At 49.1% G+C, this 18517-nt stretch overlaps 1 protein-coding gene across 2 annotated transcripts in view; it reads left to right on the top strand.

Moving 5' to 3' along the window:
• The first annotated feature begins 279 nt into the window (after positions 1–279).
• Positions 280–18517, top strand: part of LOC115189920 (ELKS/Rab6-interacting/CAST family member 1) — a 184057-nt gene continuing 165819 nt past the window's right edge. The window contains exon 1 of one of the 2 annotated variants that reach the window (XM_029748419.1): positions 280–487. In XM_029748419.1, coding sequence (XP_029604279.1) covers positions 422–487 — 66 coding nt within the window. In that variant the 5' untranslated portion in view covers positions 280–421. The remainder of the gene's footprint in view (positions 488–18517) is intronic. The other variant, XM_029748420.1, reaches the window with a different exon arrangement.

Genomic DNA, 18517 nt, shown 5'->3' with positions numbered 1-18517 from the left:
ACAGGTGTAGAGTTAGGACTAGTGTAGTCTGTATGTTATCTAACCTGTCCTCTCCTCTCTCCAGACAGGTGTAGAGTTAGGACTAGTGTAGTCTGTATGTTATCTAACCTGTCCTCTCTCCTGTATCTCTCCAGACAGGTGTAGAGTTAGGACTAGTGTGGTCTGTATGTTATCTAACCTGTCCTCTCTCCTGTATCTCTCCAGACAGGTGTAGAGTTAGGACTAGTGTAGTCTGTATGTTATCTAACCTGCCTTCTCTCCTGTATCTCTCCAGACAGGTGTAGAGTTAGGACTAGTGTAGTCTGTATGTTATCTAACCTGTCCTCTCCTGTATCTCTCCAGACAGGTGAAGAGTCAGACTAAGACAGTGGCCAACCTGAAACATAAGGAACAGGTGGAGAAGAGTAAGAACGCCCAGCTGATGGAGGAGGTCAGGAAGAGAGAGGACAACCTCAATGAGAGCTCTCAACAGGTCAAGGTGAGAGAGGTGTGTGTTTCTCTTGTTCCCTCCATCTCCACAACATCACTGTATGTCTGATGATCTGTGAAGGCTGTGTACACTGTCCCCATAGGACAACCATTTTTGGTTCAAGGTAGAACCATTTTTGGTTCCAGGTAGAACCGTTTTGGGTTCCATGTAGAACCCTCTGTGGACAGGGTTCTACCTGGAACCAGATAGTAATGTTTTTCTAAGAGTGTAGAGGTCTCGTAGTAGAACAACAAGTATCTTTCTCCTCCCCCCTCCCCCATTTTCTCCATCATTCTTTTTCTCTTTCTCGTTCTCTCACTCTCTGTCCTCTCCGTCCTCTCTGTCCTCTCCGTCCTCTCTGTCTTCTCCGTCCTCTCTGTCCTCTCTGTCCTCTCCGTCCTCTCCGTCCTCTCTGTCCTCTCCGTCCTCTCTGTCCTCTCCGTTCTCTCTGTCCTCTCTGTCCTCTCTGTCCTCTCTGTCCTCTCTGTCCTCTCCGTCCTCTCTGTCTTCTCCGTCCTCTCTGTCCTCTCTGTCCTCTCCGTCCTCTCTGTCTTCTCCGTCCTCTCTGTCCTCTGTCCTCTCTGTCCTCTCTGTCTTCTCCGTCCTCTCTGTCCTCTCCGTTCTCTCCGTTCTCTCCGTCCTCTCCGTCCTCTCTGTCTTCTCCGTCCTCTCTGTCCTCTCTGTCCTCTCTGTCCTCTCTGTCTTCTCCGTCCTCTCTGTCCTCTCCGTTCTCTCCGTTCTCTCCGTCCTCTCCGTCCTCTCGGTTCTCTCTGTCCTCTCCGTCCTCTCCGTCCTCTCCGTCCTCTCTGTCCTCTCTGTCCTCTCTGTCCTCTCCGTCCTCTCCGTCCTCTCTGTCCTCTCCGTCCTCTCAGTCCTCTCAGTCCTCTCCGTCCTCTCTGTCCTCTCCGTCCTCTCTGTCCTCTCTGTCCTCTCCGTTCTCTCTGTCCTCTCTGTCCTCTCCGTCCTTTCCGTCCTCTCCGTTCTCTCCTTCCTCTCTGTCCTCTCTGTCCTCTCTGTCCTCTCCGTCCTCTCCGTCCTCTCCGTCCTTTCCGTTCTCTCTGTTCTCTCTGTCCTCTCTGTCCTCTCTGTTCTCTCTGTTCTCTCTGTCCTCTCTGTCCTCTCCGTCCTCTCCGTCCTCTCTGTCCTCTCTGTCCTCTCCGTCCTCTCCGTCCTCTCCGTCCTCTCCGTCCTCTCCGTCCTCTCAGTCCTCTCCGTTCTCTCCGTCCTTTCTGTCCTCTCTGTTCTCTCTGTCCTCTCTGTCCTCTCTGTCCTCTCTGTTCTTTGAAGCCTGCTCTGGTTCCTCATTTGAGAATATCTGAGATTCCTCTCAGGTAAAACGGACGAATCAGGTTCTTGCTCCCAAACCGCACTCACCTCCCCCCCTCTCCTACTCCATCCACCACTCACCTCCCCCCTCTCCTACTCCATCCACCACTCACCTCCCCCCTCTCCTACTCCCTCCACCACTCACCTCCCCCTCTCCTACTCCTTCCACCACTCACCTCCCCCTCTCCTACTCCTCCACCACTCACCTCCCCCTCTCCTACTCCTTCCACCACTCACCTCCCCCCTCCTACTCCCTCCACCACTCACCTCCCCCTCTCCTACTCCTTCCACCACTCACCTCCCCCTCTCCTACTCCTTCCACCACTCACCTCCCCCCTCTCCTACTCCCTCCCACCACTCACCTCCCCCTCTCCTACTCCTTCCACCACTCACCTCCCCCCTCTCCTACTCCCTCCACCACTCACCTCCCCCCTCCTACTCCCTCCACCACTCACCTCCCCCCTCTCCTACTCCATCCACCACTCACCTCCCCCTCTCCTACTCCCTCCACCACTCACCTCCCCCCTCTCCTACTCAATCCACCACTCATCTCCCCCCTCTCCTACTCCATCCACCACTCACCTCCCCCCTCTCCTACTCCTTCCACCACTCACCTCCCCCCTCTCCTACTCCCTCCACCACTCACCTCCCCCCTCTCCTACTCCTTCCACCACTCACCTCCCCCTCTCCTACTCCCTCCACCACTCACCTCCCCCCTCTCCTACTCCTTCCACCACTCACCTCCCCCCTCTCCTACTCCTTCCACCACTCACCTCCCCCCTCTCCTACTCCTTCCACCACTCACCTCCCCCCTCTCCTACTCCCTCCACCACTCACCTCCCCCTCTCCTACTCCCTCCACCACTCACCTCCCCCTCTCCTACTCCTTCCACCACTCACCTCCCCCTCTCCTACTCCTTCCACCACTCACCTCCCCCCTCTCCTACTCCATCCACCACTCATCTCCCCCCTCTCCTACTCCATCCACCACTCACCTCCCCCCTCTCCTACTCCATCCACCACTCACCTCCTCCCTCTCCTACTCCATCCACCACTCACCTCCCCCCTCCTACTCCATCCACCCACTCATCTCCCCCCTCTCCTACTCCCTCCACCACTCACCTCCCCCCTCTCCTACTCCTTCCACCACTCACCTCCCCCCTCTCCTACTCCCTCCACCACTCACCTCCCCCCTCTCCTACTCCTTCCACCACTCACCTCCCCCTCTCCTACTCCCTCCACCACTCACCTCCCCCCTCTCCTACTCCTTCCACCACTCACCCTCCCCCTCTCCTACTCCCTCCACCACTCACCTCCCCCCTCCTACTCCCTCCACCACTCACCTCCCCCCTCTCCTACTCCTTCCACCTTCCCATGACCTCCTTTCCCTTCCCAAATTGTGGTTTTTGGACGGATGGATGAAGGGATGAACGGAGGGAGGTTTAGAAGGAAGGATGGATGAAGGGATGAAGGGAGGGAGGTTTAGATGGAAGGATGGATGGAGGGAGGGGTGGAGGGAGGGAGGTTTAGAAGGAAGGATCGATGAAGGGAGGGAGGTTTAGATGGATGGAAGGATGGATGGAGGGAGGGGTGGAGGGAGGGAGGTTTAGATGGAAGGATGGATGGAGGGAGGGAGGTTTAGAAGGAAGGATGGATGGAGGGAGCGGTGGAGGGATAGAGTGGGCTGCGTTCATAGGAGAAACTCAACTGTCCGTAGCCGGTCCAGTTGTTATAGAGGGGAAGGAATTTACATGATGTAAAAATATGTAGTGACATGAACCTATGAACCAGAACCTTCTAGAGCCCACTAGAAACCAGCGAAACCAGAACCCAGAACTGTACAGCTAAAGAAACACACACACCCTCCTTGAGCACCACAGACACCTAGCTATAGTTTGACCCGGTCTGACCCTGGTGGGTGGGGGGGACAGGGTGGAAACTGGGCCACCCTCTCATTAGTAGAAGGTGGTACGAGAGAAACTTAATACAGTGGTAATCCCTGGTGTTAGCTAGGTGGTGTGTGTGTGTGTGTGTGTGTATGTGTGTGTGTGGTGTGGTGTGTGTGTGTGTGTGTGTGTGTGTGTGTGTGTGTGTGTGTGTGTGTGTGTGTGTGTGTGTGTGTGTGTGTGTGTGTGTGTGTGTGTGTGTGTTAGGCTTGGCTGTAACCTTCAGTCCATCTCTCCAGGTTGTGTTACGGTACAAAGCTCCACCAGGGGATAGTTAGTTTATTTCTGTGCCAACAAATAGCACCCTATCGCCTTTCTAGTGCACTACTTTTGACCAGTAGCCCTAGGCACTATGCACCCTATATCTGGTCGAGTCCAGAAGCTGGAACAGAGGCTGTTATTATTCATGAGTCGTCATTGGGACAACAACGCCACAACGATCAGCCCCCACTTTACTGTGGTTTGACTGTTTTCTCTGGCTCTCTGTCTGTCTTTCTCTCATGTCTCCTCAAGCCTCTATCCGTCCCCTGGTCTGGGTTTCTGTTTATGTTGCTCATTGGGTTGGATGTTGGATGTGCCTTTCCATCCTGGTCAATGACGTTCAGTTATGTGTGTGTGTGTGTGTGTGTGTGTGTGTGTGTGCTCAGCGTTGGTTCAGAACATGCTGTGGTTAGAGTGAACTTCTTCATCAGTCCAGGCCGACAGTCCCTGCTGGTAATTCTGGATACGGCAGACTCTCCCCCTGTCTCCCCCCTGTCTCTCCCCTGCCTCCCCCCTGTCTCTCCCCTGCCTCCCCCAGCCTCCCCTCTCTCCCCCACCTCCCTCCTGTCTCCTCCTCTCTCCCCCCAGCCACCCCCTGTCTCTCCCCCGCCTCCCTCCTGTCTCCTCCTCTCTCCCCCCAGCCACCCCCTGTCTCTCCCCCCGCCTCCCTCCTGTCTCCTCCTCTCTCCCCCCAGCCACCCCCTGTCTCTCCCCAGCCTCCCCCTGTCTCTCCCCCGCCTCCTCCCTGTCTCCCCCAGCCTCCCCCTGTCTCTCCCCCTCCTCACCCCTGTCTTCCCTGTCTCCCCCCAGCCTCCCCCTGTCTCTCCCCAGCCTCCCCCTGTCTCTCCCCTGCCTCACCCCTGTCTTCCCCTGTCTCGTCCTGTCTCGCCCCAGCCTCCCCCCGTCTCTCCCCCGCCTCCCCCAGCCTCCCCCTGTCTCTCCCCCGCCTCCCCCCGTCTTCTCCTGTCTCTCCCCAGCCTCCCCGTCTCTCCCCCGCCTCCCCCTGTCTCCTCCTGTCTTTCCCCAGCCTCCCCGTCTCTCCCCCGCCTCGCCGTTTCTCCCCTGTCTCTCCCCTGTCTCTCCCCTGTCTCTCCCTGTCTCTCCCCTGTCTCCTCCCAGCCTCCACCTGTCTTCCCCCAGCTTCCCCTGTCACTCCCTGTCTCTTCCTGCCTTCCCCCTACCTCCCCCTGTCTCTCCATTTCTCTCCCGTCTCTCCCTGCCGCCTCCAGTCTTCCCACTGCCTCCCTCCAGCCTGAGGACACACTATCCATGCCCCTGCTCTGGCCCCTCCACCCCTCCAGCCCACCTTCCCTCCACCAGTGGGGCCCCACTCCTCCTGCCAAACCGAACCTAGCAATGTGCCTCTGTCCCTGGCCAAACTCAGACCGATCACTGGGTCTGATGGAGGCTTCATGGCCTCATGGTTCTGGGTCCAGTCTCTCTTCTGAAATAGTCCAGGGGTTTGGCCCCGACCCTCAGGCATGTCTATATGTTCTGTGTGTGATGGAGGCAGAACAGATTTGGAAAGATGACACCCGTTGTTCCATCGTTAGCTCAGTCTCTCCGAATGGGTTTGACGTAGGACAGGGAAGGAGGAGGCCCAGCAAACCAAAATTGGTTCTGTAAAATTTCCCAGAACATTTGTTAGGTTGCGGCAAATGTTCTCATAACACAAAAACTGTCCAGTCACGGTGATGACTATAGAATGTTTGTATAAACATTTGCCTGATGTTGCAAGAACGTTCTGAGAATGTTTTATCTGTTCTTTAAAGGTTCCGAGAATGTTTCATTTGTTTGTAGGAACAGTCTGGTGAGAAAGTTTTGGGGACATTGCAAAATATATGTTCCCAAAACACAAAAACTGTGCAGTTGTGTAGATTATTCTACCATGTTTCTTTTAGGGTGAATAAAACATTCACCTGCTGGTACAAGAACGTTCCCAGAACACATTTAGTCTGTTCTTTAAAAGGTTCCCAGAACACATTTAGTCTGTTCTTTAAAAGGTTCCCAGAACGCATTTAGTCTGTTCTTTAAAAGGTTCCCAGAACACATTTAGTCTGTTCTTTAAAAGGTTCCCAGAACGCATTTAGTCTGTTCTTTAAAAGGTTCCCAGAACGCATTTAGTCTGTTCTTTAAAAGGTTCCCAGAACACATTTAGTCTGTTCTTTAAAAGGTTCCCAGAACGCATTTAGTCTGTTCTTTAAAAGGTTCCCAGAACACATTTAGTCTGTTCTTTAAAAGGTTCCCAGAACACATTTAGTCTGTTCTTTAAAAGGTTCCCAGAACACATTTAGTCTGTTCTTTAAAAGGTTCCCAGAACGCATTTAGTCTGTTCTTTAAAAGGTTCCCAGAACGCATTTAGTCTGTTCTTTAAAGGTTCCCAGAACGCATTTAGTCTGTTCTTTAAAAGGTTCCCATAACACATTTAGTCTGTTCTTTAAAAGGTTCCCAGAACACATTTAGTCTGTTCTTTAAAAGGTTCCCAGAATGTTTATTTAGGCTGTGGTAACATTGTGGGGACATGGCAATAGATACAGTGCCTTCTGAAAGTATTCACACCCCTTGACTTTTTCCATATTTTGTTTCGTTACAACCTGAATTTAAATTTGATTAAATGAACAATTTGTGTCACTGGACTACACACAATACCCCATATTGTCAAATAACCCCCTTGTCGAAATTTGCTTTACAGTCACAAACTATGTTGCATGGACTCTGTGCAGTAAAAGTGTTTAACATGATTTTTTAATGACAACACAAACTATTATTTGTGAGGTCCCTCAGCCGAGTAGTACATTTCAAACACAGATTCAAGTTCAAAGACCAGGGAGGTTTTCCAATGCTTCACAAAGAACAGCACCTATTGGTAGATAGCTTGTTTTATCATGGTTTAGTTCTAAATGACTCTTTGGATGGTGTATCAATACTCCCAGTCACTACAAAGATACAGGCGTCCTTCCTAACTCACTGTTCTGAAATGGCGCACTCGAAAATGCCCACTTTATGCTACAAAAGCAACTTTATAAGAGGTTTTAAAAATAGGTTTTATTTGACCAACAGATTCTGTGACATAGTAAGGCATTGTTGGCAGAATAGATGGATGCAGTTCAATGCACGATTAATATAATTCACCAATACATTTCTTGGTAGTCCAACAAATATTACTATCTGGTTGTAAATTACAGCTGGCCTGGTACTTGGTTTGCCGCTTTCAGCCATTCGGGATGCACTGTTTCAGTTTAAATGACTCAATATCTTCGACAAAAACAGATGAACGTAACTAAGGCTGGGAATATCAAAACAATCCAACTAGCAAGTCAGTCATAACGCGGCTAATAGGCTAGCGCATCTATTTCTGCAGCTGTTTATTTAGCAAGCTAAAAACATGGAGCCTAACGTTAGCTAGCTAACTAGCTGCTGGGAGGATGACATGTCATTGGACGGGTGGATGAGTTTTTGGACGGGGGGATGAGGTTTTGGACGGGTGGATGAGGTTTTGGATGGGTGGCTGAGTTTTGGACGGGTGGATGAGGTTTTGGACGGGTGGATGAGGTTTTGGACGGGTGGATGAGGTTTTGGACGGGTGGATGAGGTTTTGGACGGGTGGCTGAGTTTTGGACGGGTGGATGAGGTTTTCGACGGGTGGATGAGTTTTTGGACAGGTGGATTAGGTTTTGGACGGGTGGATGAGTTTTTGGACGGGTGGATGAGGTTTGGACGGGTGGATGAGGTTTTGGACGGGTGGATGAGGTTTTGGACGGGTGGATGAGTTTTGGACGGGTGGATGAGGTTTTGGACGGCTGGATGAGGTTTTGGACGGGTGGATGAGGTTTTGGACGGGGGGGATGCGGTTTTGGACGGGTGGATGAGGTTTTGGACGGGTGGATGAGGTTTTGGACGCGTGGATGAGTTTTGGACGTGTGGATGAGGTTTTGGACGGGTGGCTGAGTTTTGGATGGGTGGATGAGGTTTTGGACGGGTGGATGAGGTTTTGGACGGGTGGATGAGGTTTTGGACGGGTGGAAGAGGTTTTGGACGGGTGGATGAGGTTTTGGACGGGTGGATGAGTTTTTGGACGGGTGGATGAGGTTTTGGACGGGTGGATGAGGTTTTGGATGGGTGGATGAGTTTTTGGACGGGTGGATGAGGTTTTGGACGGGTGGATGAGGTTTTGGACGGGGGGGATGAGGTTTTGGACGGGTGGATGAGGTTTTGGACGGGTGGAAGAGGTTTTGGATGGGTGGATGGATTTCCCCCCATATTGTTTTTTGGTGGCTACAGCTAAAGTTCAGAGTTCAGGTGTCATTTGGTTAACTAGCAAGAGATGTCAATCACTTTGCTAGCTTGGTATGCTGAACTTGAATGACTATCCACAGCATATTTCTTAGTTGTCAATCAAATGTATTTGGCATTGATACATGGGGGGGCAGGCAAGTTCCCATTCAGTTGTCAAAACATGGGTTGAGAGAAGCATGCATTGGCAGGCAAGCACTTGGGCTCCCGAGTGGCGCAGCGGTCTAAGGCACTGCATCTCAGTGCTAGAGGCGTCACTACAGACACCCTGGTTTGAATCCAGACTGTATCACAACCGGCCGTGATTGGGAGTCCCATAGGGCGGCGCACAATTGGCCCAGCGTCGTCCGGGTTTGGGAGTCAAAATTTGCTTAACAGCAAATAGGCCGTCATTGAAATAAGAATTTGTTCTTAACTGACTTGCCTAGTTCAATAAAGGTTAAAAGTTAACAAAAATGTCACCATCATTTATCAGTGCATTTTTGACGTCCAATTACAAGCTAGAAAAGTTTGAGAGGGTTTATCTAGTGTTCCCTGGTTAGATTTGAGCTCTTCTCCCTCAGGCTAACATTAGTTGTTGATCTTGTTGTTGTGCATAGGGAACGGAGGGGGAGAGAGAGCCTGCCTGTTCATGGTTGTTTGATCAGTAGGACTGTAAAGTTCTCACATGTAAGAGGACTCCCATGGTATTTACATTACTGCAGAAATATGCATGATATTGTGTGTATTTTGTGGCTCTTGGAGAATCCTTTCTCATGATCTGAAGTCACACTGTTGCTAATGACTGTAGACACACAGTCCAGTTCAAAGTGAATGATGTGGAAAATCGCTTATTAGCTCTGATTGGCTATGGCGCACCGGTCTGTGTAGAGTCCGGTCCTGGACAAGGCTGACACATTTTTATTGGGGTTATTTACTGCAGTGTCTATGAATTATCCAAACGTACGGCCACTTTCCCACTCTATATTGCTATAGAATTATCACACATGCCTTACGTCATTCCCAAGCATTGTATGAAAGAACAAAAACGTGAAAATGACCATATCAATGTCAGAAAATGTGACCAACAGATCTGTATTCCCAGTCATGTGACTTCCATGAGAACATAACGAATGTTCTGGGAACTTTCACAGAACCAATGTTGGTTTGCTGGGAAAACATCACTGGTACATTGTTGTTATTAAAAACACTCTGAATGTTTTTGGGATGTTATCATCCTAATGTTAAAAACCCTAACTAGAACTTAATGGAATCTTAGCTAATGTTCTGGGAATGTTCCTGGTTTGCTGGGGGGGCTTTGATAGGTTAGACCAGGACACCATTAGGTGGCTAGAGAGCAATAATCCTCTGCTTCGTCCTCCATCCTGTCTTTCCTCTTTCCCCCTCCTCTGCCTCTTCTCCCATCTCTGCCAGCTCCTAAAACGAGCCTCTCACGTTTCACCATAATTGCATAGGTGAACAGGGAATGGGAATTACGAGGGATGTTTTTCAATTTCTCACACTCATAAGCAGTACAGTAAAGCCACACTCAGGGCAGCTGATGTTTACTTTGGAGCTGGCTTTAGGTGGCCAGGAGAATGCCTGTCTCCAGTCTCCGGTCCGTCAGCCCTACAGCCAGACCCAGACCCAGACCAGGGGCCAAGGGGTCCTCGAGGCAGGCGCCAGGCTGGAGGCTACAACTGACCAACCAGAGTTCAGAGACCATTAATCCACCAATTAGACATTAGAATGAAAGGAATACCTCTCCTCCGGCTGCCATGGATACAGCCAGACTGGGCATTGACCTGAACATAACAGAGTTCTAGAATATAGAATACTCTCAGGGTTCTCTTACAGAACAGAGTTCTAGAATATAGAATACTCTCAGGGTTCTCTTACAGAACAGAGTTCTAGAATATAGAACACTCTCAGGGTTCTCTTACAGAACAGAGTTCTAGAATATAGAATACTCTCAGGGTTCTCTTACAGAACAGAGTTCTAGAATATAGAATACTCTCAGGGTTCTCTTACAGAACAGAGTTCTAGAATATAGAACACTCTCAGGGTTCTCTTACAGAACAGAGTTCTAGAATATAGAACACTCTCAGGGTTCTCTTACAGAACTCTGGTAGTTATTCTTCCTCTAAAAGGGTATTTGGTTCCTTGACCTTGGGCGCCACCTGTCTAGCTGTCTTCTCTCTTTCCTCCTTTTCATCTCTTTCTCTCTCGCTTTATCATTTTCATTCAACCCTCAGTTGTGATAAAAAAGAAAAAGGAAATAGGTTTCTTCTTCTTTATGTCCCGGATTCTTTAAAACTTCAGAGACCTTTTTCCTTTGGCAGCCGAGCACATAGAGAGACAGACATGCCATATTTACACGTGTGGAGTGAATCATATACCCTCTCCTTCCCTCCATCCCTTCACCCTCCTCCTCTCCACCCAACCACCCTGACAGATTGAATATCCACAGATTGAAGAAATCAGCGCTTTGAGAACAGAGAGAGGGATGGAGAGAGAGAGGGATGGAGAGAGAGGGATGGAGAGAGAGGGAGGGGAAGAAAGAGTAGGATCAGATGACTGTGAATGTGGAAAAATCAAGATAAGAAAGAGAAGATGATGGTAACAGAGCTGGCTCAGAAGAGACCTGTTTTACAGCGTTGGGTTAGGGACCGCACCTTTTACTGTGCGGTCGGTGGCGATAGATTCCCAGCATGCATAGCGGTGAGCAGGCCCCATCCAGAGTTTTCCGCAGCCACTCATCAGACAGGCCGCAGGGTTCGACCTAACACTACACAATATCAATATTCCCAGTAATGGAACCCGCTAGCCTGATGTTACAAGCACCATGTCTACCAACCAAGATACTTCAGGACCACACAGAGACAGTGGAGAGGAAGAGAAGGAGGAAGGATGAGAGGGAGAGAGAATATGTCTGAGTTAGCTCTAGAACTAGAGGGAGAGAGAATATGTCTGAGTTAGCTCTAGAACTAGAGGGGTGAGGGGAAGAGAGAGTTGGGGGAAAGAGAGAGCGAGAGAGGGGGGGAGGGAGGGAAAGGGAGGGGAAGAGAGAGCTGGGGGGAAGAGAGAGCATCACCACAGATTGCCCATTATATTGAGTAGATACTCAAGTGGCCACTCTAACAATTAAAATAAATATCTTCCAAAATGAAATTCAATCGAGAGGAGGCAAGATCAGGTGGGACCGTTCTAGCCAATGAGAGAGCAGATAAGCATGTGAACAGCAGGCACAACTCTGATATAAAGTGTTTTTGGTCAAGTTGCCAGGATGTGACGTGTCCTACTTGTATCAGTGTACTCCTAACAACTTAACATCACCAAACTTCTATTACATTTAGTTGTTGACCAAATGCAACACTCTCTCATTGACCTCCGTACAGAAACCTCTTGCTTGGTGAGCAAAATAAAACAAAACATGGCAGATTTTGGGCCCAATTATCCGTCTTCCTCTCTGACATCACATAGCCACATGACTCACAGGCAAGTCATCACAGGTCATTGTCCTATTTTGAATCCCTCAAATCCATGTTGAATCCCTTAACCCAAACCCCAAAAAGTGTTTTGGACAACAGCAGTGTCTGTAGTGTCTGTGCAGTACATATCTGGTCTGTCTCTTCCATTCAGTCACCTGACAGAGACAGTGTTACTGAGAGCTCCTCCAATCACTATAATGCTTTATAATGCTTAATAACCTCCAGGTTTCAGAGTGTATCAACTTCTACATCTGCATTGCTGCTGTTTGGGGTTTTAGGTTGGGTTTCTGTATAAACACTTAGTGACATCAGCTGTAAAAAGGGCTTTATAAATACATTTGATTTGATTTTTGATTTCACCTTTATTTAACCAGGTAGGCCAGTTGAGAACAAGTTGTCATTTACAACTGCGACCTGCCAAGATAAAGCAAAGCAGTGCGACACATACAACATTGATTGATATTAGACTCAGATTCCCATTAGCCAATAGAGTGGTGCTTTATAGTCATTAACACTGATCACACTGGTGACACATTCTGATGCAATTATATTGGATGTTACATTAAATGTTACACACACACACACACACACACACACACACACACACACACACACACACACACACACAGCCCTGTGTGACAGATGACGGTGACTCACACAGTGGAAGTAATGAAGGCAGAGAGCGCGCTGGGGGCTCTGTGTGTGTGTGTGTGTGTGTGTGTGTGTGTGTGTGTGTGTGTGTGTGTGTGTGTGTGTGTGTGTGTGTGTGTGTGTGTGTGTGTGTGTGTGTGTGTGCGTGCGTGCGTGCGTGTGTGTGTGTGTGTGTGTGTGTGCTGGCTGCTTCCCTTTCAGAGCATCAGAACATCCGCAGGTCGTCCATTAGCCAGCTATAGTTAGACCAGACTAAGACATCAGGAAACCCTGCAGGACATTTACCAGACTACAGACGGGATGTTCTGTCCTCACTGTACTGGTTCCTGTTATGTTAGAGACACACAGAGTCTGTGAGGGATGGAGACTGTAACTGTGTCTTGTCTACCTCAGGGATGACTTCCTCACTGTACTAGTTCCTGTTATGTTAGAGACACACAGAGTCTGTGAGGGATGGAGACTGACTCACAGAGTCTGTGAGGGATGGAGACTGTAACTTTAACAGCCAGGTGAAGAGTTATACATGTATAAGACTAACAACCTGATTGTGGTTATAGTATTATTTATACACATGGTGGAATAGATCTACATCTCTACATATAACGTCAACTATCTCACTACATCGCCTTGGTCCGTACAATTAACCTTATTTTAGCGCCCAAAAACGTAATACTTCCAGGTCAACTGTAATATCAATACTATTGTAAAGCACAATTCCTCCCCTTTCCAACCAGACCAATGAGGATCCCTTCATGCTGCCCCGTCTCTGCGGGGGTCTAGAAGGCAATGAGCTCCGTCGGGTCTTTCTAAACATGGCAGGTTTCACTCGACCTGTCCAACTTATCACCTTATCGCCTCTAAAATGTGAATAACACACTATAAAGAGTTATATAATGTATCATTACATACCTATTGGAAGGTTTGTGTCGAATTTGAATGGGGTTTTTAGGGCGGGGCTAAAGGGATCTTCAGAAGTAAACAGTGGCTTTTGAGAGTTATGATCGCTTGCAGTGATGGCGCAAAAAATGACTAGGTATTCCCCCTTCCCCTGTCCCTGACCCCTTACCCTGTCCCTGTCCCCTGTCCCTGTCCCTGTCCCTGTCCCTGTCGCCTTACCCTGTCCCTGACCCCTTACCCTGTCCCTGTCCCCTTACCCTGTCCCTCTCCCTGTCCCTGTCCCTGACCCCTTACCCTGTCCCCTTACCCTGTCCCTGTCCCAGTCCCTGTCCCTGTCCCCTTATCCTGTCCCAGTCCCTGTCCCTGTCCCTGACCCCTGTCCCAGTCCCTGTCCCAGTCCCTGTCCCTGACCCCTTTGCCTGTCCCAGTCCCTGTCCCTGACCCCTTACCCTGTCCCTGTCCCCTTACCCTGTCCCAGTCCCCGTCCCTGACCCCTTACCCTGTCCCTGTCCCAGTCCCTGTCCCTGTCCCCTTACCCTGTCCCAGGCCCTGTCCCAGTCCCTGTCCCAGTCCCTGACCCCTTACCCTGTCCCTGTCCCTGTCCCCTTACCCTGTCCCTGTCCCAGTCCCTGTCCCTGTCCCTGACCCCTTACCCTGTCCCAGTCCCTGTCCCTGACCCCTTCCCCTGTCCCAGTCCCTGTCCCTGACCCCTTCCCTGTCCCAGTCCCTGTCCCTGACCCCTTTGCCTGTCCCTGTCCCAGTCCCTGTCCCAGTCCCTGACCCCTTACTCTGTCCCAGTCCCTGTCCCTGTCCTTTTACCCTGTCCCCTGTCCCTGTCCTCTTACCCTTTCATGTTTTTAAGCGGTGAGAGAAGCTCTACACCTGGTGGAGAGGCTGTAAGACAGAATGAGTTGCATTATGGGTGCTGTACGTTACACCATACAGCGTCGGAGAGTAACATACAGCGTCGGAGAGGTCCGTTTTTTCTACTTTTCTCCAATACTATTGGGCCATTACCATGTCAATCAACGCTTGAATAGAAACGTAGTTCACTCCCAGATTCTGATGTCAACACAGTCACTACAGTCCCATTAGTTTTCATTGCAGCCTCGTTTGAATGTCGCGGTTGGGCAAATTTGTACGGAATGGGGTTAGTCACCGTGAAAGCTCTAACAGCTCTGTTACCTCTGGATCAGGTCTGATATTCCAGCTCTGTTACCTCTGGATCAGGTCTGATATTCCAGCTCTGTTACCTCTGGATCAGGTCTGATATTCCAGCTCTGTTTTTCCTCTGAATCAGGTCTGATATTCCAGCTCTATTTTCTGCTGGATCAGGTCTGATATTCCAGCTCTGTCTTCTTCTGGATCAGGTCTGATATTCCAGCTCTGTTACCTCTGGATCAGGTCTGATATTCCAGCTCAGTTACCTCTGGATCAGGTCTGATATTCCAGCTCTGTTTTCCTCTGGATCAGGTCTGATATTCCAGCTCTATTTTCTGCTGGATCAGGTCTGATATTCCAGCTCTGTTACCTCTGGATCAGGTCTGATATTCCAGCTCTGTTACCTCTGGATCAGGTCTGATATTCCAGCTCTGTCTTCTTCTGGATCAGGTCTGATATTCCAGCTCTGTCTTCTTCTGGATCAGGTCTGATATTCAGGCTCTGTTTTCCTCTGGATCAGGTCTGATATTCCAGCTCTGTCTTCTTCTGGATCAGGTCTGATATTCAGGCTCTGTCTTCATCTGGATCAGGTCTGATATTCCAGCTCTGTTTTCTGCTGGATCAGGTCTGATATTCCAGCTCTGTTTTCCTGTGGATCAGGTCTGATATTCCAGCTCTGTCTTCTTCTGGATCAGGTCTGACATTCAGGCTCTGTCTTCCTCTGGATCAGGTCTGATATTCCAGCTCTGTTTTCTGCTGGATCAGGTCTGATATTCCAGCTCTGTTTCCTGTGGATCAGGTCTGATATTCCAGCTCTGTTTTCCTCTGGATCAGGTCTGATATTCCAGCTCTGTTTTCCTCTGGATCAGGTCTGATATTCCAGCTTTATTTTCCTCTGGATCAGGTCTGATATTCCAGCTCTGTTTTCCTCTGGATCAGGTCTGATATTCCAGCTCTGTTTTCTGCTGGATCAGGTCTAATATTCCAGCTCTGTTTTCCTCTGGATCAGGTCTGATATTCCAACTCTGTCTTCTTCTGGATCAGGTCTGATATTCAGGCTCTGTCTTCCTCTGGATCAGGTCTGATATTCCAGCTTTATTTTCTGCTGGATCAGGTCTGATATTCCAGCTCTATTTTCTGCTGGATCAGGTCTGATATTCCAGCTCTGTCTTCTTCTGGATCAGGTCTGATATTCAGGCTCTGTCTTACTCTGGATCAGGTCTGATATTCCAGCTCTATTTTCTGCTGGATCAGGTCTGATATTCCAGCTCTATTTTCTGTTGGATCAGGTTTGATATTCCAGCTCTGTTTTCTGCTGGATCAGGTCTGATATTCAGGCTCTGTTTTCCTCTGGATCAGGTCTGATATTCAGGCTCTGTTTTCTTCTGGATCAGGTCTGATATTCCAGCTCTATTTTCTGCTGGATCAGGTCTGATATTCCAGCTCTGTTTTCTGCTTGATCAGGTCTGATATTCCAGCTCTGTTTTCTGCTGGATCAGGTCTGATATTCCAGCTCTGTTTTCTGCTGGATCAGGTCTGATATTCCAGCTCTGTTTCCTGTGGATCAGGTCTGATATTCCAGCTCTGTTTTCCTCTGGATCAGGTCTGATATTCCAGCTCTGTTTCCTGTGGATCAGGTCTGATATTCCAGCTCTGTTTTCCACACCAGTGTAGAGGAGGAGAGGATGAGAGGAGAGGAGAGGATGAGAGGAGAGGAGAGGAGAGGAGGGGAGGATGAGAGGAGAGGAGGGGAGAGGAGGGGAGAGGAGAGGAGGGGAGAGGAGGGAAGAGGAGGGGAGAGGAGAGGAGGGGAGAGGAGGGGAGAGGAGAGGAGGGGAGGGCAGAGGAGGAGGGGAGAGGAGAGGAGGGGAGAGGAGGGGAGAGGAGAGGAGAGGAGAGGAGGGGAGGGCAGAGGAGGAGAGGAGAGGAGAGAAGAGGAGGGAGAGGAGAGGAGAGGAAAAAAGCAGGTAGAATCAAAGTGATCCAATAGACAATGAGCATAGTTCAGAAAGCCATTGGCATCCATTCTATGCCTCTCTGTGTGTGCTGCTGCCCGCCAGTTATGACTTACTGCACCATAATGGCGGCCAGAGGGCCACAGCTGTGATCTACTTCAACTCTTAGTGGTGTGCAGGATATGTGTTGGGAACACCAATCTGACAGCTCCCGTAACCAACCAGAAGTAATATGGCACCCTATCCACTATATAATGCACTAGGGTACTTCTCACCAGGGCCCATAGGCATCTGGTCAAAAGTAGTGCACTATGTAGGGAATAGGATACCATTTGTAACACAACCATTGTGTTTACTGCAAAAACCCAAACCATGATTAAATGACTCTTTGGCTGTGCCGCAGTAGTCATAGTCACGCCAACAAGAATGATTTGACTTGAGTTGATTATATTGAACTTGTATTACAGTACTTTACTCCCAACTACACTGCCTTGGCATATGTATCTCCTATCTACTCTGCCTTGGCATATGCATCTCCCAACTACTCTGCCTTGGCATATGCATCTCCTATCTACTCTGCCTTGGCATATGTATATCCTATCTACTCTGCCTTGGCATATGTATCTCCTATCTACTCTGCCTTGGCATATGTATATCCTATCTACTCTGCCTTGGCATATGTATCTCCTATCTACTCTGCCTTGGCATATGTATCTCCTATCTACTCTACCTTGGCATATGTATCTCCTATCTACTCTGCCTTGGCATATGTATATCCTATCTACTCTGCCTTGGCATATGTATCTCCTATCTACTCTGCCTTGGCATATGTATCTCCTATCTACTCTACCTTGGCATATGTATCTCCCAACTACTCTGCCTTGGCATATGTATCTCCTATCTACTCTGCCTTGGCATATGTATCTCCTATCTACTCTGCCTTGGCATATGTATCTCCTATCTACTCTGCCTTGGCATATGTATCTCCTATCTACTCTGCCTTGGCATATGTATATCCTATCTACTCTGCCTTGGCATATGTATCTCCTATCTACTCTACCTTGGCATATGTATCTCTATCTATCTGCCTTGGCATATGTATCTCCTATCTACTATGCCTTGGCATATGTATCTCCCATCTACACTGCCTTGGCATATGTATCTCCTATCTACTCTGCCTTGGCATATGTATCTCCTATCTACTCTGCCTTGGCATATGTATCTCCTATCTACTCTGCCTTGGCATATGTATCTCCAAACTACTCTGCCTTGGCATATGTATCTCCTATCTACTCTGCCTTGGCATATGTATCTCCTATCTACTCTGCCTTGGCATATGTATCTCTATCTACTCTGCCTGGCATATGTATCTCCAAACTACTCTGCCTTGGCATATGTATTCCTATCTACTCTGCCTTGGCATATGTATCTCCTATCTACTCTGCCTTGGCATATGTATCTCCTATCTACTCTGCCTTGGCATATGTATCTCCAAACTACTCTGCCTTGGCATATGTATCTCCTATCTACTCTGCCTTGGCATATGTATCTCCTATCTACTCTGCCTTGGCATATGTATCTCCAAACTACTCTGCCTTGGTATATGTATATCCTATCTACTCTGCCTTGGCATATGTATCTCCTATCTACTCTGCCTTGGCATATGTATCTCCTATCTACTCTGCCTTGGCATATGTATCTCCTATCTACTCTGCCTTGGCATATGTATCTCCTATCTACTCTGCCTTGGCATATGTATCTCCTATCTACTCTGCCTTGGCATATGTATCTCCTATCTACTCTGCCTTGGCATATGTATCTCCCATCTACTCTGCCTTGGCATATGTATCTCCTATATACTCTGCCTTGGCATATGTATCTCCTATCTACTCTGCCTTGGCATATGTATCTCCTATCTACTCTGCCTTGGCATATGTAGCAGCATTGTATCATGGTTTCAACAAAGAATGTATGGGATGTTTCTCTGTCTGTCACTGAGTAGGAGAAAGGGGTGGGGAAGGGGGAGAGGGGAGGATAGGGGGAGAGGGGGGAGGGGAAGGGGGAGAGGGTAGGATAGGGGGAGAGAGGG

This window comes from Salmo trutta, unplaced genomic scaffold, assembly GCF_901001165.1.
Source record: "Salmo trutta unplaced genomic scaffold, fSalTru1.1, whole genome shotgun sequence".
Lineage (NCBI taxonomy): Eukaryota > Metazoa > Chordata > Actinopteri > Salmoniformes > Salmonidae > Salmo > Salmo trutta.
This window is presented reverse-complemented; position numbering and strand designations above follow the sequence as displayed.